The sequence below is a fragment of the Oratosquilla oratoria genome, chromosome 9 (assembly GCF_046742065.1).
Source record: "Oratosquilla oratoria isolate Oo_2021 chromosome 9, ASM4674206v1, whole genome shotgun sequence".
NCBI lineage: Eukaryota > Metazoa > Arthropoda > Malacostraca > Stomatopoda > Squillidae > Oratosquilla > Oratosquilla oratoria.
In genome coordinates, this window is record NC_134785.1 from 45290229 (window position 1) to 45311896 (window position 21668).

General features: G+C 40.9%; 1 protein-coding gene across 2 annotated transcripts in view; it reads left to right on the forward strand.

The window, feature by feature from the left end:
* Window positions 1-21668, forward strand: part of LOC143028359 (uncharacterized) — a 633126-nt gene that overhangs the window by 558373 nt on the left and 53085 nt on the right. For both annotated transcript variants that reach the window (XM_076190321.1, XM_076190320.1), the window contains 2 exons: window positions 7723-8639; window positions 16232-16428. In XM_076190321.1, the coding sequence (XP_076046436.1) occupies window positions 7723-8639; window positions 16232-16428 (1114 nt within the window). The remainder of the gene's footprint in view (window positions 1-7722; window positions 8640-16231; window positions 16429-21668) is intronic.

Consider the following 21668-nt stretch of genomic DNA (forward strand, 5'->3'; position numbering starts at 1 on the left):
AGCCTTTGATCCACTTGAACACTACTATTAGATCACCCCGCACTCTGCGTCTTTCCAGAGAGTGTAAGTTTAGGTGCCTAAGCCTCTCTTCGTAAGGCAAATTTCCGAGTCCTTGTATCATTTTGGTCATTCTTCTCTGTACTGATTCTAGTGAATTTACGTCCATTCTGTAGGACGGAGACCAAAACTGTACCGCATAGTCAAGGATGGGTCTAACTATTGCTAGATAGAGTTTAAAAATTACCTCTGCACTTCTATTCGTTACCATCCTAGCAATGAAGCCTAATGATCTGTTAGCTTTATTTCTGGCGCTAATACACTGCTTCCTGGTTTTAAGGTCCAGACTCACCAGAACTCCCAAGTCCCTCTCGCACTCAGATTTTTCTAAAAACGTGTTATCTAAGTTGTATCTATTTTCGGGGTTGTGTAGCCCTACGTTTAACATGCTACACTTAGAGATATTGAAGTTCATTTGCCATTTCACCGACCATGTTAACAGCTTATTAAGGTCATCCTGCAGAATCTGTGCGTCGTCTCCTGACCTAATTAGGCGTCCTATTTTAGTGTCGTCCGCAAACTTACTAACATCACTATTTAACCCTTCGTCTAAGTTGTTTATATACATAATGAACAACAAGGGACCCAAAACCGAGCCCTGGGGGACCCCGCTAGTAACATTGCCCCACCTAGATTTTATTCCATTTATGGTGACCCGCTGTTTTCTGTTACTAATCCAAGCTCTAATCCATTCTAACACTTTTCCTCCCATGCCATGGGCTTTGATTTTATTTAGTAGTCTCTGGTGTGGCACTTTGTCGAACGCTTTGCTAAAGTCAAGGTAAATAACATCGTAATTTTCATTGTTGTCTGATGCCTTATATACCTTAGTGTAAAAGGATAGAAGATTAGTCACACATGACTTACCCTTGGAGAAACCATGCTGTGAAACACGAATTAAATTATGCCCTTCAATGTGTTCTCTGAGTCTATTTACTATTATTGATTCAAGCATTTTTCCTATAACCGATGTCAAACTGATTGGCCTGTAGTTGCATATAGACGATCTATCTCCCTTGTTAAAAACAGGAACAACGTTTGCCTGCCTCCAAGCAGTTGGAACAGAACCAGTGTCTACTGATTTATTGAATATTTCAGTTAACTGGTCGCAGATTTCAAATTTACACTCTTTAAGCATTCTTGGAAAAATTTCGTCTGGACCCGGAGATTTTGTAGCTTTAAGTCTGTCAATCTGCTTGACTACTTCTTCTTTACTAATTTTGATATTAGTTAGACTACTTTCTTCATCCCCTCTGAAAATCGGATCACAGTCAGGTACTTTATCTAACCTCTCATTAGTAAATGCCGATAGAAAATAATTGTTAAACTCCTCACTCATTTTTTCTTCCGATTCAATCATGACATTTTCATCGTTTTTAATTAGTCCTATTCTTTCTTTATTTTTTGTTCTATAGAGGTGAAAGAAACCCTTTGGGTTGGATTTTGCTTGACTGGCAACCTTGATTTCATAATTACGTTTTGCTGAACGTGTATTCCTTTTAACCAGCTTTGCCATTTCGTTATATCTTGATCTAAGATGTGATTCCCCGTTTTTCATTTTTACATAAAGTCCTCTTTTCATTCCGATCTCATGTTTCAATCTGTCCGTCATCCATTTGGGAGTATTACTATTTTTCCGTATTGACTTTAGGGGGATAAATGTATTTTCTGCATTAATAATTAGATCAGTTAGATTGTTATACAGGTAAACGTCGACTTACGATGGCCGCGACTTACGATTGTTCGACTTTACGATGACGACGACGATGACGACGATATGATAATTTAACCCCTTCCATACGGTGCCGCACACGTAGGCGTCATGAGGAGCAAGTGGATTCGCGACGCTGCCATATCGGCGTCTTGATTATATTTATTGTAGTCGCCCCTGTGTTTTTACATTCTCTCAAATGATTCATTCTCTGTGGTTTTCAAAATTCGCGGGTGAAAGAGAGAACGATCGATATAAGCGGTGACTATATTTTATGATGCGAGTATTATTACGTCACGTCGTACGGCTGGCATTGGCTGCTGCCCGCGAGATTTAAGTGCCGTACTGAAAATACATATTATAGTGTTTGAATATGGTAAAAAGGATAAAAATAATTAAATAAACTACTGTACATGTTTAATAGGCTATATTCAGTATCTCTGGTGGTTAATATACAGGTAGGCTAGGTACAGTGACCACGGAACAGAGTGGGGATCGACTTACGATGAGATCGTCTTACGATGGCTCTATCGAAACCTAATGCCATCGTAAGTCGACGTTTACCTGTACATTTCATTTAAATTACTGACCTGACTGTTAGGCCCTCGCCCCCAATTGACCTGACCTAAGGTATGCGTATTACCCTCCTTGACCCAGACCTGACCTAAGGTATGCATATTACCCTCCATGACCCACACCTGACTACCAGCCCCGCGACAAGAATCAAGAATGTCTGAAACGTCCGCCTGGCTTTTCGTATTCAATTTCAAATAGGTTTTTATATTGTCAAAGTTTGCTTTCCTGAAGTCTGGTACTTGAACGTTATTCGTATTTTTTATTTTTTCCCAAATAACATTAAACCTTTTCCTATAGCTTTCTCACATATCTGTCTTACCACAAAAAGTTTATCTACGCAACCTCTACCTGTCCTAAACCCACACTGTTCCTCACCAATTACTCCCTCTGTTCCTCTCCTAATCCTCTCAATCAAGATCCTCCCATAAGCCTTCCCAACTACACTTAATAAGCTAATCCCTCTGGAACTACTACACTCACACTTGTCCCCTTTTCCCCTGTAAAGTGGAACTATGGAGGCACTCCTCCAGTCCTCCGGCACTCTACCCTCTCTTAAACAAACACTATATAACCTCACCAGCCAGTCCACCATCACTGTACCTCCTTTTTTCAGATAATCTGCATGACATCCATCCAGACCAGGTGCCTTTACTTCATCCTTCCTTATCTCTCGTTTATTTTCCTCACACATCACGGTCATTTTCTTAGCACTTCCCACTGTAACTACCTTTTCCTCCCTATCCTCCTTCATATTTACCAACTCCCTAAAATACTCTGCCCATCTTCCATTATCATCTCTTTATCTGAACTTTTTACCTTTTCTTCTCTACTTGATTCACCTCCTCTTCCTCTCTTAATTTCTTTCCAAAACATCTTTTTATTACTTTCAAAATTTTCTGTCATACTCTTACCCCACTTCACATCTGCTCTCCTCTTTGCCTCCTTTATCTTATGCTTTACTTCTCTTCTCTTTTCTTTGTACCTCTCATATGTTTCCCTTGTCCTGTTTTGTAATCAATCTGTGAAAGCTCACTTCTTCTCTTCTACAACCTTCTTTGCTTCCTCATCCCACCACTCACTACCCTTCCTTCTATTTCCTCCCATCCTCCTTGTTCCACACACTATCTTTGCACACCTTGTGACTCCTTCCTTGAACCATCCCCATTCCTCCTCCACTCCTAGTTCTACTCTATCTTTCAGTCTCTCCCACTCCTCTCTTGGCTTCTTCTTGTACTCCTTCTCCTTTTCTTTCTCATTTAAGCAGTTCACTCTAAGCACCTCCATACATTTTGTCCTTTTTCTTTTTCTCCATCTATCCTCCACTCTCAACTTACCTTCCACCAGAAAGTGATCTGATATTCCCCCACTCTCTCCCCTTAGAACATGTACATCCTTAACTCTTCTTATTATACTCCTATCTAGCACTACATAGTCCATTAACGCTCTATCTACCACCCTTCCATCTACCACCCTCTCCCATGTGTACTTATGCTTGATTTTCTTCATACACACTGTATTTGCTATCATCAACTCTCTTTCTAGACACATTTCCACCATCAACTCTCCACTATGATTCTTTCCTGGAACTCCACATTTCCCAACCACTCCATTTATTGGTTCATTTCCTACTCTAGCATTAAGGTCTCCCAATAATAATAAAGCAAATGATAATAAACAAACAAACAAATAATAACAAACCAATAAATAAGTAATATAAAATAAATGGCAGGCATTGCAGCATTTTGCTTAGGTGTTTATCTAAATGAATCTTAAAGCTTTGAACTGAACTACATTGCACTGCCTCTGCAGGAACTTTATTTATTCATTAACTACATGGTTGGCAAAGTTGTTTCTACCCACTTCTAAATGAAATCTATTTCCTGACAGTTTGAGACCATTATTTCTTGTCAGATTCACATTCAATGCGAAAATTTTGTTGTCACTTTTGATATTGTCATTTCTCAAAGACCTGTATCAAGTCACCTCTGAGCTTATGCTTTTTTAGAGAAAACAGATTCATATGTTTTTGTCAATTTTTGTATGATTTATTTTTGATATTTGGAATCAGTTTTGTGGCTCGCTGTTGTACTTTTTCCAATCTTTCAATGTCTTTAATGAAATTTGGTGACCACACAGAAACAGCTATTCCAAATGTGGACAAACTAATGATTCACTTCCATGACCTCTTAAAGCCCTCCCATCCTTAATCAGGATATTTCTTGTATCAATGCAAGCTCCTTTAGTGTCCTGAATACTGTAATCATGTCACCTCTTTCTCTTCGATCTTTCAAAGTTAGCTGACCATTTACTTGTAGTCTTTAATCATATGTATTATCTGCCAGGCTGGGGACCAGTTTGATTGCTACCCTCTGTATTCTGTCAATCATGCTTATATCCTTCACTTTGTGCGGGGACCTTACTACAGACACATATTGCAGTCTTGGACATATCAGGGTTTCAATTGGTTTTTTCATCACATCTTCATCAGTATAATGAAATACCACTTTAATCTTCTGCAATAGTCCATATATTTGTGTATTTATCTAGTTGTATTTACCTAGTTGTATTATAGAGGAAGGGAGCCATGCTCGTGGTGACCCGTCTCTGTATCTTTCAGCATGAAGTTTTTTCTTTAAAAAAATACTGAACAGTGTTTGCACACACTGTTTCTTTATCAAAATGATTCCAGGTATCCAGTACTATGTGGGAAGCTTTTTTTTTTTTTTTTTTTTTTTTTTTTTTTTTTTTTTTTTTTTTTTTTTTTTTTTTTTTTTTTTTTTTTTTTTTTTCAGATCTCTTATATAGGTACCCTTTTTGAGTTTCTTTTCATGTCCTCTTGTTTTTCCATTGTCCCATTTTAGTAAATAATTCCTATCTAGGATTTCCAGTCTTTTCATGATTCTAGAGATAGTCAACAGATCTCCTCTTTCTCTTCTTTGTTCCAGAGTCATTAATTCCAATTTGGACAATCGTTGTTCATATGTTAATTTGGAAAGAGTTGGTGCCAACTTTGTCTTTGCTCTTTGTATTCTTTCTAATTTCTTTATATTCTTTTTAGTACTGGGTGTCCATAGTGTTGCTGCGTAGTTTTGGTCTTATTAGTGTAACTAATATTTTTTTAATCATTTCCTCATCCAAGTAGTCACATGCCACTTTCATTGACCTAAATAGGTTGAGGGGTTCTCCAACTATTTTATCGATATTTTTGTCCAGTGTCATGTCTTTGCTGATTATTACTCCAAGGTCTCTTTCCGAGTTCACTTTTTTGACTTCTTCTTCACCAATTTTATAATTTCTTGATATTCTGTTTTTACTTTTTCCAAACTCCATTATACTACATTTCTTGATATTGAAGTTCACTTCCCACTTTTGAGTCCATTTCCAGATTTTGTCCAGGTCTAACTGTAATGATTCACAATCCTCCTCTGTTCTTACTTTCTTTAGTATTTTTGCATCATCTGCAAAGAAATTCATATAACACTCTACTCCTTCATCCATGTCATTTATATATATGGCAAACATGATTGGAGCCAGTACCAAACCTTGCGGGACACCACTTATCATTTCTTCCCAATTTGAGTATTTATCTCTAATTACTACTCTCATTTTTCTTCCAGTAAAGAAGTCTTTCATCCATTCCAGTAATTTCCCTCTGATGCCACCTATTGATTCTATTTTTCTTATTAGTTTCTTGTGTGGTACCTTATCAAATGCTTTTTGTAGGTCTAGAAAAGCACAGTCTGCCCATCCATCCCTCTCTTGTATTATTTCTATTAGTCTCGAATAGAAGCAGATCAGGTTTGTTGTACATGATCTTCCTTGTCTAAATCCAAATTTATTTGGATTCAGTATAGTTTTTTCTTCCAGATGTGTGTGTACAACTAGGTTTCTTATTCCAACCCAGGACATAAACCCTTTTCGGTAATTGGTGTTGTTTTATGTCCTGGGCCAATTTCTGAAGTGGGTTTATGTCCTAGGCCTAGACATCCACACAAGTGGAGGTTGGCAAATGTTGGATTAAAAGACCTAGGTGTATTTACCTAGTTGTATTATACGGGAAGGGAGCTATGCTTGTGGTGACCTGTCTTTGTATCTTTCAGCATCAAGTTTATTTTTAAAATCGTGAATAGTATTTGCACACACTTTTTTCATCTAAGTTATTCCATATATCCAGCATTCTGTGTATGTGCGTGTATATGTATTTTCCTAATTGTAATATACAGGAAAGGAGCAATGCTGATTGGGCCCCATCTCCTTCTCTCCAGTTTTTTTATTTGTAGCCTCATATTCATGTAGGCCTACAGTTCCAACTTGAACTATATACTTAATTTCTTATTATCATATTTAGATTTTAAATCATTTATTGTTTGAGCTTGGGCTACATCACTTTCCAAGCTATTCTATGTATTTATGCATCTATATGGAAAACTGTATTTTTTATACCTTTAGACATGTGGGCTTTCCTAACTTATTCCCATGACCTCTTAAAGCCCCCACATCCTTAATCAAAAGATCTCTTCTGTCAATGTAATCTATCTCCTTTAGTGACAAATATTGTAATCATATCATCTCTTTCTCTTCAGTCTTTCGAGGTCATCATATCCAGTGCTCTTAGTCTTTCCTCATGTGGTTTATCTGCTGGGCCAGGGACTAGTTTGGTTGCTGCCCTTTATATTCTCTTGATCTTCTTTATATTCTTTACTCTGTGTGGGGATCATAATACTGATGCATATTCCAGTCTTGGACAGATCAGTTTCATTAAGTTTTTTCATCATCTCTTTATCCATATAGTGAAAAGCCACTTTAATCTTCTGCAATAATCTGTATATCTCTCCCATAATCTTGCTGATATGTCTTGTCAGGTGACAGGTTGTCTTTTATCAAGACTCCCAAATCTTTCTTCTCTTTTGCTTTTATAATGGGTTCTCATCCTTTTACATTTTTTGATATTGAAAATAATTTCTCAGTCTTGGCTCCATGCAAAAATAGTGTTTAGATCTTTTTGCAATAGTACACAGTCCTCCATGTTTTTCACTCTTCTCACGATTTTTGCATCATCTGCAAACATGTGTGTAATAGCTGTTGATAATGAATCCAGTATGTGATCCAAGACCATGGTGAATCTCTCTCTTTCTGCCCATAAAACTTGCAGATAAGAACTCCCTGATATTGATTCCTTTCTTTGGCTCATTTTCCTCTTCATGATCCTCAACGAAGAAACAAAACGAGAATTAGTTTTGTATATATTTCTTTGGCAAGATATTCATAGCTCATGTTTGATGTATATGATGATGAGTTTTTAATTTCTTTCTCTTGTTTGATTATTGTTATAAGAGTTACATGGCCTCATAACTAATTTATATTATTTGCCATGACAGCTATGGAGATGTAAAAGCTAAGCTTGTTAAGAAGAATCAGCAGGTGGACAAGAACGATCTTGAAGCCGATAGCAATCAGGGTGCAGGAAGTAGCACTAATCTCATCAGACCATCTTCAGCCCTGAGTATAGACACATCATTAGATAATAGTCGAAGTGTATCACAACCTCTGCAACTGCAACAGCAGCAGACTGACCTTATTCCTCAAGCTGGGCCTTCGAGAAGACAACTTCAATCCCCAATACTCACACAGCCATTGACCCCTCAACCCATTACAACACCAAATAAACAGTTGCAGCATCAACAAGACCAGCAAAGACAACAACAGCAACAACAGCAACAGGAACAGCAGATGCAGCACCAGGAACAGCAAAGGCAGCAACAAGAACAACAGCGACAACAACAGGAACAAGAACAGCAAGAGCAACAGAGGCAACAACAGCAGCAGCAACAACAAGAACAGCAAAGGCAACAGCAGCAACAGGAACAGCAGAGACAACAGCAGCAGCAGCAACAAGAACAGCAAAGGCAACAGCAGCAAAGACAACAACAACAGAGAAGACAGCAACAATCACTCCACCATTTACAGTCAAAACCTGGACCCTCGCATCACCAGCAACAGCAACACCAACAACAACACCAGCAACAACAACAGCAACAACAACAGCAGCAACAACAGCAACTACAACAACAACAACAACAACAGCAAGCACAAGCCCTCCAGCAACCACCTACACCTCAGCCACAGACTCCACAACCACAAACACCTCAGACACCTGGCCAAGGTGGGGCACAAAGTCTACAAATGCAGACACTACCACCTCAGTCACCAGGGAGTCATTCACCCTACATGGCCCCACAGCAGCTTCTAGCATCTTGTGGGGAACCCCCACCATGGAGAGGACCCTCTAGAGGAGGTATGCATAGTATTTCTTCTTCCTTGGGATGGACTGAACATATACCAAAAGGTTCAGACAGGGGGGATGGTTAAATCACAAGTTTTTCAAAGTTAAGGCATCTTGGACTTCAAAGCTTTATGAAGGATCAGGATTGAATATGATATACCACAGTCCATTGTAGGAGGGATAACAAATGGGTGTTGGATGAGTTTGGGATAGTCAAACAGTGGGTACATACCTTCATGTACCCACCCCTCTTATAAGGGGGAAAGGGCCATTTGGTATATGTATATATATAAGTCATGACTATATTTAGCAGATGGATAGTTTCTTTAAGATAAAGACTTACCTCTATTTTGGCCATTTCTTTATAAAAATTATCAAAAGCTGCTTGGGCATTTGTCCATTTTACATCTGTTCTCTTAACTATAATGTTGATGTTGACTTTGGGGGCATGTATATTTTTCAATATTATGCTCATCTACAAACCCTCTCATTTATGTATACAGTGTTTCTTTGCCACTTCACGCTTCACGTTTTGCAGCTTCAGTGCTTCGCGTTTTTTTTTCCAAAATATAAAAAAAAAAAAAAAAATGAAAAAATACAGCCATATGGGCAGCCATATTGCGGAAAGATGCGTTGTTTCATGTTGATGCGCGAGAGAGAAGGTTTCCCTACATGCCAAACAAAGAGATGAGTTGACTCAGAGGCTTTGTACATGCCTGTACTGTACTGTACATGCCTGTACTGTACTGTACTGTACATGCCATGGGCACTCATACAAGGTGCATGATTGGTTCCCAGCGCGACATCAACCAATGAGAGCGCGAGTGGATTTATCCCATGAGCTGATTGGCTCGCCCAGCATCTTCCCTTGTTGTGTCTCGCCAGCAGGGCTGCCATTTCATAGAATTTTGTACCAAAACGTAGAGAGAAAAAAAGGCTTACCATTGCAACATTCAACAGATACTAAAGTGAAAAAGGATTATTTCTATCTTAAATATCATGTATAAACAAAGAATTTGAGTATATTTTATATATAGAAATTTTTAGAATGTTATATCAGAAAATAATTCCAGTCATAACATATGAAACCAAAGTATGTTGCACGAAAAAGTTCAGACATCTTACTGAAAACTTTGAAGAGTGATAACTCAAAACAAAGATTTTTCGGTTTCAAATATTTGGCAAATTTCGAAAAAAATCAGATTTTCTTAAAACTTACCATACTAACACATGAATGTTGTGCCTTTCTCGTGTAAGTTTTGATGAGTAAAATGATAAATAATATCACTAGAGGGAATTTTATTGGAAAAAAAGGCTATTGGTGCGATGTCACTAAGTCATGCATTTTATGACCTATGTATATCTTGATCTATTAAGATTTTAGGAAAAAACGAAATTACATGCTGTTTGTATAGTATTTGAGATTTTACATGCAAAAGCAAGTCAGTCTAGGTAAAGTATTAAGATCGGAAACATTTGTGACATCATCAATGACATCATACAGACTGACGGATGAAGAGACGGACATGCATCATTTAAATACTCATGGAATATGGAAAATAATAATTTGATTATACTGTAAAAATATCAAGTCGATATATAAAAAAACTTTTTTTTTTTATTAATATTTTTCTATCGGTGCATCTGATCCCCCTGAACCCCTTCCATACGGTGACGCCTACGTAGGCGTCATGAGGAGCAAGTGGGTACGCGAGGATGCCGATGTCGGCGTCTTGATTATATTTATTGTAGTTGTACCTGCGTGACCCCCATACTCTGTAAACTGGCTTCATCATATTTTCTATTGTTATCAAAATTCATGGGTGAAAGAGAGAATGAGCAATACAGCGGTGACTTTTTTTTTTATAATGCGAATATTATGACGCAACATCGCACGTCTGGCAGCTAATGAGATTTTGGCCCGGAGTGAAGGGGTTAATTACTGTATAATAAATGTTAATTACTGTGAAAAGTTTTATAATTAACAATATAAGTAAATACGTGTACTGTTGTAATCTTTGTCTCAAATATGTAAAGTATGAATACTGTTTACATATTTTAAACATTCTGGTACCTACATACACATACACGAAAATTTCTAAGGAGGGGTGGGGGGCAAATCCTACTTGGCGGTTTTTCACTTTTCGCGGGGGGGTTATGCAGATATATGGGATAGGAGGAAAGCTTCTAGGAGCTGTCAAGAGTTTTTATGAGAGTAGTAGAGCTTGTGTCAGGATTAGAAATGGAGAGAGTGAGTGGTTCGAGGTAAAGGTGGGACTTCGTCAAGGATGTGTTATGTCGCCCTGACTGTTCAACTTATACATGGATGGGGTAGTGCGAGAGGTAAATGCAAGGGTAGTGGGTCAGGGATTGGAGATGGTTAAAGAAAATGGAGAAAAGTGGGAGGTGAGCCAGCTGTTGTTTGCTGACGACACTGCGCTTGTGGCAGGATCGGAGGAGGGATTGAGGAAGTTGGTGACAGAGTTTGGGAGAGTATGTGATAGAAGAAAGCTAAAGATAAATGTGGGTAAAAGTAAGGTGATGAGATGTACAAGGGGTGAAAGTGGCAGTAGACTGGAAGTGAGCATTAAGGGAGAGCGACTGGAGGAAGTGGATAGTTTTAGATACTTGGGTGCAAATGTGGCAGGAAAAGGTGGAGTGAAGGTGGAGGTAGAATGTAGATTGAGAGAAGCGAGTAAATGCCTTGGTGGATTGAAGAGTGTAATGAGGAATAGACATTTGGGAATGGATGCTAAGAGGAGACTGTATGAAGGAGTGATTGTGCCAACAGCACTGTATGGGGCAGAAACATGGAACATAAGAGAGGAAGAGAGAAAAAGTTTGAATGTGTTTGAGACGAGGTGTCTGAGAAGTATGATGGGGGTTACTAGGCTAGATAGAGTGAGAAATGAGGAGGTGAGGAGAAGAATGGGGGTGGAAAGGGAGTTGTTGTTGTTGTTGTTGTCGTTCCCTAGACTGTCTGTCCAAGCAGTCCCGTCTCCCCAAGGAATGCCATAGCCGAAACTGGGTTTTCCCACAAATCCTTTATAGAGCGTATGTTGTGTTGTTTGCGTGCATGATTGTGTATAATGCAGTCTTCCATTATGTGTTGTATGGTATGGGGTGAAGTGTTACATCCTGGGCAGCTGTTCACAATGCGGTCATCCAGCCTCTTCTGGTAGCTTAGAAGTGCTGGGTGGTGACCGCACCGCAGTCTGGCCAAGTGGACTCTGTCCTTTCATGGGAGAGAGGATTCAGAAGGGTGGATATCAGGGGGTCTGGCATGCAGCAGTGTGTTGTCTTTCAGTGTGTTAATGGAGCGGTGAGTGATATGATTATGAATATGTTTCCGGAGGCTGGTATTTGGTGGTTGTGGAGGAAGAGAAGAGAGTATCTGTGCATGATAAAGGTCTTTGGGTGTTGTTTTAATGTTTCTTGGTGTGTGTGGGTGTTCTGCTATGTAGTGTAGCGGGTGTAATGTGTTTGTGGTGGCTGCGGCAAGTGTTTGTGTGCCTCTCATGTTGAGGTGGTCCTTGACTTTGAGGACTTTTGTTTCATGGTGTAAATGGTCTGTAGGTGTTGTATTTGTGCAGCCTGTAATTGTTTTTAGGGCTTTGTTTTGTATGATTTGAAGGGTGTTGTGGTGTGTCTCACTGAGATTAGGAGCCCATGCAGGACTCGCATAATTCAACACTGAGCGTATGCATTGTTTGTATATTGTTATATTAGTTTCTTTGTTTTGTCCAAATGTTGTTCCAGTGATTGACTTAAGTGCGTTAAGTCTGGGTGTGCATTTGTTTTTTATGTTTGTGATGTGTTGTTTGAAAGACATGGATGTATCGTATGTTACACCAAGAATTTTTGGTGTGTTTGTGTGTGGTATTAGAGTGTTGTTGATGTAGAGATGAGGTATGTATTTGTGCTCTTTTGTCCAGTTTGTGAGAAGTGTTGCTGTAGATTTGGTTGGAGCTATTTTGAGTCTGTTTGTGATGAACCATGTGTTGAGTGTGTCAAGGTATGGCTGGATTATTTCTGCAGCTTTGTCTTTGTTACGATGTGTGCATGTGATTGTTATGTCATCTGCGTAGGAAGAGATTTGCATTTCTGAGGTGTCTGGCGTGGGTAAGTCATGCATGTATAGATTAAATAGTGTGGGGGATAGAACTGAGCCCTGTGGTACTCCGTTCTTGATGTGCGATGATTGGCCATTATATGACACGTAAGCATTCCTACCTGCCAGATAATTGGCCAGCCATCTTTTGGTGTTATTGTGCATGTCTGTGTTATATATTTTATTTGTTAGGTTGTGGCGGGGGATAGCATCAAAAGCTTTACTAATGTCTAATGTTATAAGAAGTGTTCTTTGGTGGGGCTTATCTGAATTGATGCCATCTAAAATTCTTTGTGTGAGGTTTGTCAGAAGAGTGTTTGTGGAGTGTAGTGGCCTAAAACCGTGTTGTGAGTCAGCAAGGGGAATATGTGGTGTGACAAGTTTAAGTATTAGGCGTTCAATGACTTTAGAGGGGGTGCAGAGAAGTGTGATTGGGCAGTGCGATGTTGGGATTGTTGGGTCTTTGTTTGGTTTTGGAATGGTGATTATTTTACCATGCTTCCAGATGTCGGGTATAGTGTTGTGTGAATAGCTGTAGTTTGCAATGTTTGTGAGTGCGTGTATACCTTGTGGTCCAATGTGTTTTAGGTGGATGTTGCTTATGTTATCAGGGCCACAGGCAGATGAGTGCTTGAGACTATGTATTATGAGTTTTGTCTGACTGTCTATGAAAGGTATATAGTCTGAGTCTGTGGGAAAGTCTTTCTTATGTCGAATGGTGCGTCGGTCGTCAGGGTGAGAAGTGAGATGGCTTGTCTGTGCAAAATGACGTATGAGTGCGTTTGCTTGTTGTCTGTTTGAGGGTAGATTATCTGTTGTTGTGATTATTGCTGCGTGAGAGCGTGTAGTGTTACTGTTGGATAGTGTAATGCTGTTGAGTGTTTTGTATAATTTGCTGGTGTTTGTTTTGTGATCAAGTGTATTGATAAAGTTTTGCCAATTTTGTGTTTTTTGTTCATGTATTTTATTGGCAATCACAGTGTTTAGTGTTTGTATTTGGTCTGCTATGTTTTGAGGGATAGGTGTGGGGGTACCGTGTTTAAGTGTGTCACGTTGTCTGAATAGGCTTTGGATTTCTGGTGTGAAGTTGGGGTTGTGATTTTCTGTTGCCTCTAGGGATGTATCTCTTGTCTGCATTTTGTATGATTGTATTAAAAGTGTGCACAGCATTGTTTATGTTTGTGATTGGTGTACTGTTAAGTGTTTCAAAATGTTGTTCTGTCTCTTCAATAAAAGCTTCCCAGTTAGCTCTCTTGTAATTGGTGTAAGTGTGTCTGTGGCCAACTGGGGTGCATCTTGTTTTGGTGGTGATGATGATTGGAAGGTGGTCAGAGCCAAGGGTTCCGATCACTCTCCATGATGTTGTTGGGGTTAGGCAGGGGGAGAAAAAGGTGATATCAGGAGAGGAGGGAGTGTAGAGGGCTTGGTGTGGGATATGTGTATGATTATGTGTGTTGTTCATGATAGTCAATGAGTCAAACTGAGTCTGTATATCAAGCCCTCTGTCTGTGTCAGGGTTGTCGACATACCAGGCAGACGACTTGGCATTGAAGTCTCCACCCATGATCAGGTTGGGGATTGAGGCTAGTTGGCTAAAATGAGGCCTGAAGGTGTCTGGAACTGTGGGGGATGATTGAGGGGGAATGTACATGTTAATTATTGTCAGTGTTGATTTGTTGCCTGTGCGGATTCGAATGGATTGGATTTCTGTTGTGTTATCTGTGGTAGGGAGGAGAATTTTGGTTGTGGCACTTGTGTCCACAAAACAGATGGAGTGGTGGATCAGGGTGATGAGTCCACCGCCATAGCCGTCAGTCCGGTCTTGTCTGATGGTGGTGTAATTATGAAATGATGGTGTTTTGTGTGAGTGTCTTAGTTTTGTTTCTTGTAAAATCACAATGTGTATGTTGTGTTGTTTAAGAAAGTGTTCAAGTTCATGTTTTTTCGTGTTAATACCGTCAATGTTGTGTTGTAATATGTTGATGTTGTGTGTTTTGTATGTGTTGTATGTTGCCGTTTGGGGTTGAGGTTGGGGTGGTAGTGGGGAAGGTGTAGGATCTGGGTCAGAGGGGGGGAAAGGAGAGATCGGGGACAAAGGAAGGGGAGTACTAATCGGGGGTAAGGGCAGAGGGAAATTGGGAGTGGGTGAGGGTGCTGGCTGTGGTTGGGGAGGTGGGAGTGGGGTTACTGGAGGGCAGGTAGAACATGTCCAAGTGTTTGTGTATTGGTTTGTGTCAGCAAGTGTTGTACAAGTGAGGTGGGCCCAGTTTTTGCACATATTGCACTGAACTGAGCCCTTTGTCTGTCTGCTCGAAGTAATGGGTTTAGAGCATGTTGGGCATGTGTATTTTGTGGTGGGCCCAGGATTGCTCTCTACATCTCCAGCTAAAAGTAGAAGAAGAGGGGTGATCGCCGGAAAATCACCCCTCGGTGCAGTGGAAAGGGAGTTGGGAGATAGGGTTGATGAAGGAGTATTAGGATGGTTTGGACACATGAAAAGAATGAGTGAAGAAAGACTAGTAAAAGAGGTATTGAAGGCAGATGTGGAGGGAGTGAACATGAGGGGACGTCCTAGGATGAGGTGGATGGATGGGGTGAAGGGGGCTTTGGGGAAGAGGGGAATGTCTGTTGAGGAAGGACAGGAGAGGACAGACGACAGGGGTGAATGGAGAATGGTTGTATATGGATGATGTTGTGATGCATGAGGTGGAATGGGCGGGGGGATGGGGGGGTGAGGTAGTATGTGTGAGCAAAATTTGACGCAGCCCAAAGGGATTTCTCCCCGTCTTCTCCAGTTCTGCATCGGGGGACGGAGAGGGGGGTCGCCGATTTAATGAAGCGGCCTTGCTGTGGATGTGCTGTGTCTTGCAACACTGCTTCTGACCCAGGGCAGTGGACAAGGTGCAGGGATGACCTGTCATCCATGAGGTACTAAGATAAGAGGGAGGGTGGAGGGGTGTGGAGTGTATTCAGGGATGGAATGGGTGGGAGTGTTTTTATGCCTTTTCCTTTTTGGCTACCTCCTTTGTAAGGGGGAAAAAGCCTTGGTATATATATATATGTATGTATAGTTTCATTCAGTTTGTTCCATACATCCACCACTCTGTGTGGAAAGTTCTTTTACAGGTCTCTTCTATAACTGTCCTTTTTGAGCTTCCTTTCATGTCCCCTTGTATTTCTCTTATCCCAATTTTGTAAATCTTCTCTATCAAAGACTTCCATGCCTCTCATGATTCTATGTAGATAGTCAACAAGTCACCTCTTTCTTTTCTTTGTTCCAGAGTTGGTAATTCCAGTTTTGACAATCTCTCCTCATAATAATGATGGTTTTGAAAGTGTTGGGGCCATCTTTGTAGTTGCTCTGTGGATTCTTTCAATTTTCCTTATATTCTTTTTAGTACTGTGTGATCATAGTGTTGCTGTGTACTCCAGTGTTGGCCTTGTCAGTGTATATATACACATGTAATACTAAATGTCTTGCTTTTCTTTGCAGCTTCAAGCCCATACAGTTGTGGCAGCTCTATGGGTGATACTGGGGCCAATGTAGGCACAACTTCTCGGCGAACGCGTATCCCATCCTCACAGCAGACACCTCAGACAATTGATGATATAGCACCTCTTCCGTCACCTTGTTCTGATGTTTCTGTTAACTCACACATATCACATGCATCCCATGGCTCTATGCCACAGGTAAGGAATCTTGTGACTAATGGAAAGGAGCTTGTTAGTAATTTTTTTTTCTTTCTTCTTTTTTCTCTCTTGAACATTATTATTTTTTCTCTTTATCAGCTCATGGAACATGAGAGAGGAAGAGAGAAGGAGTTTGAATGTGTTTGAGATGAAATGTCTGAAAAGTATGGTAGGGGTTACTAGGCTAGATAGAGTGAGAAATGAGGAGGTGAGGAGGAGAACAGGGGTGGAAAGGGAGCTGGGAGATAGAGTTGATGAAAGAGTATTAGGATGGTTTGGACACATGGAAATAATGAGTGAAGAAAGATTAGTAAAAGAAGTGTGGAAGGAGTGAATATGAGGGGGCGTCCTAGGATGAGATGGATGGATGGGGTGAAAGGGGCTTTACAAAAGAGAGGAATGTCTGTGGAGGAAGGACGGGAGAGGACAGAAGATAGGGGTGAATGGAGAAAGGTTGTTTATAGATGAGGCTGTGATGCATGAGGGGGAGTGGGTGGGGGATGGGGAGTGAGGAAGTATGTATGAAAAAAAAAAAAATTGACGCAGCCCGAAGGGATTTCTCCCCGTCTTCTCCTTTTCTGCATGAGGGGATGGAGAGGGATGGTCACCAAATTTATGAAGCAGCCTTGCTGTGGATGTGCTGTGTCTTGCAACACTGCTTCTGACCCAGGGCAGTGGACAGGATGCAGGGATGACCCGTCATCCAGGAGGTGCCAAGGTAGGAGGGAGGGAGGAGGGTGGAGGGGAGTGGAATACATGGGAAATGAAATGGGTGGGAGTGATTTCTATGCCTTTTTCATTTTGGCTACCCCCCGTGTAAGGGGGAAAAAGCCTTTGGTATATGTATGTATGTATGCATTATTTTCCCTGTCTGGGGTATTGGCTGCATGTTATTGTGAGGATAAAATCTGCTCAGTAGCATGTAGCTGATACTTTAAGGTCTATATGGGGTGCCCCTATGAACCAGAGCCACACATCATTTTGTCTGTGATAGAGAAAATCTCAATTCATAGAGAAATGATGCTACTTTATTATACTGTGACTGTCCCTCCATTATGCTGTGCCCCCACTGTCCTGCACCACTTCTCTGAATATTCCTTTCCTTTTATGCCTAACCCTGTGATAGGGGAGAAAGAATACTGCCACCAAGTGTTCCCACTTGAGTCGTAAAAGACAACAAAAATGGGACAGGGATAGAAGTTTTCCAACTAAAATCCTAAGGTTTCGGTCCTTTAATGTGGGTAGATGTGGTACAGATGAGAGTAAAAGGGAAGAGATAAGCAGTATGTTTTTGAAAAGAAAGATAGATATGAGTTTTTGGGTGGTGGAAGATGGATATGTTGGCATTGAGTGAAACTAAGTTGAAAGGGAGGGGCAAGTTTGAGTTTGGGTGTGAAGTTGGGAGGGTGTCAGGAGTGAAGAGAGGACGAGGGAGAGAAGGGGTGGCTATACTAGTAAACAAAGAGATAGGTAAGCATGTGGTTTCTTCAAGGAGAAGAGTAGAAAGAGTTTTGGATGTATATGTTCTTAGGGGAGAGAGTTGGGGAATATCAGATAGTTTTTTGATGGAAGGTAAATTGAGAGTGGAGGACAGATGGAGAAAGAGGAAAAGGACAGAAGGTAGGAAGGTGCTTAAAGTAAACTGCATAAATGAGAAAGAAAAGGAAAAAGAGTACAATAAGCTGAGACAGGAGTGAAGGATAGAGAAGAACTAGGAGTGGAGGAGGAATGGTGATGTTTTAAGGAGGGAGTCACAAGGTGTGCAAAGATGGTGCATGTAACAAGGAGGATGGGAGGAGGTAGTAGTGGGATGATGAAGCAAAGAAGGTTGTAGAAGAGAAGAAACAGGCATTCATAGATTGGTTGCAAAATAGGATGAGAGAATCATATGAGAGGTACAAAGAAAAGAGAAGAGAAATAAAGCATAAGATAAAGGAGGCAAAAAGGAGAGCAGATGTGAAATGGGGTAAGAGTATAACAGAAAATTTTGAAAGTAATAACAAAATTATTTGGAAGGAAATTAAGAGAGGAAGGGGAAGTGAATCAAATACAGAAGAAAAGTTAAAAGGTTGCAGATGGAGAGACAATGAAAGAAACGGCAGTGAAAGGAAGATGGGCAGAGTATTTTAGGAAGTTGCTAAATGTGAAGGAGGATGGGGAGGGAAAGGTAGTCGCAGAGGGAAGCACTAAGAAAATGACAGTGATGAATGAGGAAAATGGAGGAGAAATAAGGAAAGATGAGGTGAAAGCAGTTATTAGAATGATGAGAGCAGGTAAAGCATCTGGGTTAGATGGGTGTCATGCGGAGTGTTTAAAAAAAAAAAAAAAAAAAGGAGGTACAGTGATGGTGGACTGAATGGTGAAGTTGTTTAATGTTTGTCTAAAAGAGGGTAGAGTGCCGGAGGACTGGAGGAGTGCCTGTATACTTCTGTTTTACAAGGGAAAAGTAGACAAATGCGAGTGTAGTAGTTTCAGAAGGATCAGTTTGTTGAGTGTAGTTGTGAAGGCTTATGGGAGGATTTTGATTGAGAGGATTAGAAGAGAAACAGATTAAGTAATACTTGTAGGTGAGGAACAGTGTGGGTTTAGGAAAGGTAGGGGTTGCATGGGTCAGATTTTTGTGGTAAGTCAGATACGTAAGGAAGCTTTAGGAAAAGGTAAGGATGTTTTTTGGGCCCCTATGGATTTGGAAAGGGCTCATGACAGGGTAGGCAGGAAAGCACTGTGGGAGGTATTGCAGATATATGGGATAGGAGGAAAACTGTTAAGAGCAGTCAAGAGTTTTTACCAGAGTAGTAGAGCCTGTGTTAGAATTAGAAATGGAGAGAGCAAGTGGTTTGAGGTAAAGGTGGGACTTCACCAGGGATGTGTCATGTTGCCTTGGCTGTTCAATTTATACATGGATGGGGTGGTGTGATGAGTAAATGGAAGGGTAATGGGCCAGGGATTGGAGATGGTTAAAGAAAATGGAGAAAAGTGGGAGATAAGCCAGTTGTTGTCTGCTGATGACACTGTTCTTATAGATAAATATAGATAAAAGTAAGGTGGTGAGATGTACAAGGGGAGAGGGTGGCAGCAAATTACCGTCTGGGGTATTGGCTGCTTGTTATTGTGGCAAAGTAGCATGCAGTCGCTACTTTAGGGTCTATATGGAGCGCCCCTATGGACCAGAGCCACATCATTTTGTCTATGATAGAAGAAATTCTGTTCATAGAGAAATGATGACACTTTTATACTACGACTGTCCCTCCGTTATGCTGTCCCCCAACCCCTTGTTGCTGTCCTGTACCATTTCTCTGAGTATTCTCTTTCTGTGATGGGGGAATTCCCTGTGGTGGGGGAAAAGAATACTGCCACCAAGTATCCCACTTGGATCGTAAGAGGCGAGAAAAAAGGGACGGGGAGAGGGACTAGGTATCCTTCTCCCTGTAGCCCCACAGGGCACACATCCTAAAGAGAAAAGTGAAGGCATAAGGGGTGCTGGAGGACCTCGGGCCAGCACCCTAAGGTTTGGGTCTTTTAATGTGCGTGGATGTGGTACAGATGAGAGCAAAAGGGAAGAGATAGGTAGTATGTTTGTGAGAAGAAAGATGGATGTGTTGGCTTTGAGTGAAACTAAGTTGAAAGGGAAGGGTGAGTGTAAGTTTGGGAGTGTAAGTGGGAGGTTATCAGGAGTGAAGAGAGGACGAGGGAGGGAAGGGGTGGCTATTCTAGTAAGTGAGGAGATAGGTAAACAGGTAGTGGAGTGGAAGGAGGTTTCCTCAAGGAAAATGTGGATGAAGGTGAAACTGGGAAAGGAGATGTGGGTCTTTGTAAGTGCATATGGGCCTGGCAGTGAGAAGAGCGTGGAAGAAAGGGAGGCCTTTTGGATAGATTTAAATGAGTGCATAGAGGGTTTAGGAAGAAATGTCAATGTAATAGTACTGGGAGACCTTAATGCTAGGGTAGGAAATGGTCCAATCGATGGAGTGGTTGGGAAGTGTGGAGTTCCAGGAAAGAATCGTAGTGGAGAGTTGATGGTGGAAATGTGTCTAGAAAGAGAGTTGATGATAGCAAATACAGTGTTTCGGAAGAAAGTCAAGCATAAGTACACATGGGAGAGGGTGGTGGAGGGAAGGGTGGTAGATAGAGCGTTAATGGATTATGTAGTGGTAAATAGGATTATGATAGGAAGAGTTAAGGATGTACATGTGCTAAGGGGAGAGGGTGGGGGAATATCAGATCATTTTTTGGTGGAAGGTAAGCTGAGAGTGGAGGATAGATGGAGAAAGAGGAAAGGGACAAAAGGTAGGGAGGTTCTTAGAGTGAACTCCCTGAATGAAAAGGAAAAGGAGAAGGAGTACGAAAAGAAGCTGAAGGAGGAGTGGGAGGGAGTAAAGGATGGAGCAGAGATGGGTGTGGAGGAGGAATGGGTATGGTTCAAGGAGGGAGTCTTAAAGTGTGCAAGGATGGTGTGTGGAACAAGAAGGACAGGGGGAAATAGAAGAAAGGGTAGTGAATGGTGGGATGAGGAAACAAAGAAGGTTGTAGAAGAGAAGAAGCGAGCATTCACAGATTGGTTACAAAAGAGGACGGGGGAGTCATATGAGATGTACAAAGAAAAGAAAAGAGAAGTAAAGCAAAAGGTAAAGGAGGCAAAGAGGAGAGCAGATGTGAAATGGGGTAGGAGTATGACAGAAAATTTTGAAAGTAATAAAAAGATGTTTTGGAAAGAAATTAAGAGAGGAAGAGGAGGCGAATCAAGTAGAGAAGAAAAGGTAAAAGGTACAGATGGAGAGATGATAATGGAAGAGATGGCAGTAAGGGGAAGATGGGCAGAATATTTTAGGGAGTTGCTAAATGTGAAGGAGGATAGGGAAGGAAAGATAGCTGCAGTGGGAAATGCGAAGAAAATGAGAGTGATGAGTGAGGAGAATGGAGGAGAAATAAGGAAGGATGAGGTGAAGGCAGTTGTAAAGATGATGAAAGCAGGTAAGGCACCTGGTCTGGATGGATGCCATGCAGAATGTCAGAAAAAGGGAGGTTCAGTGATGGTGGACTGGTTGGTGAGGTTATTTAATGTTTGCTGGAGAGAGGGTAGAGTACCGGAGGACTGGAGAAGTGCCTGTATAGTTTCTCTTTACAAGGGAAAAGGGGACAAGTGTGAATGTAGTAGTTTCAGAGGGATTAGCCTGTTAAGTGTAGTTGGGAAGGCTTATGGGAGGATCTTAATTGAGAGGATTAGGAGAGGAACAGAAGGA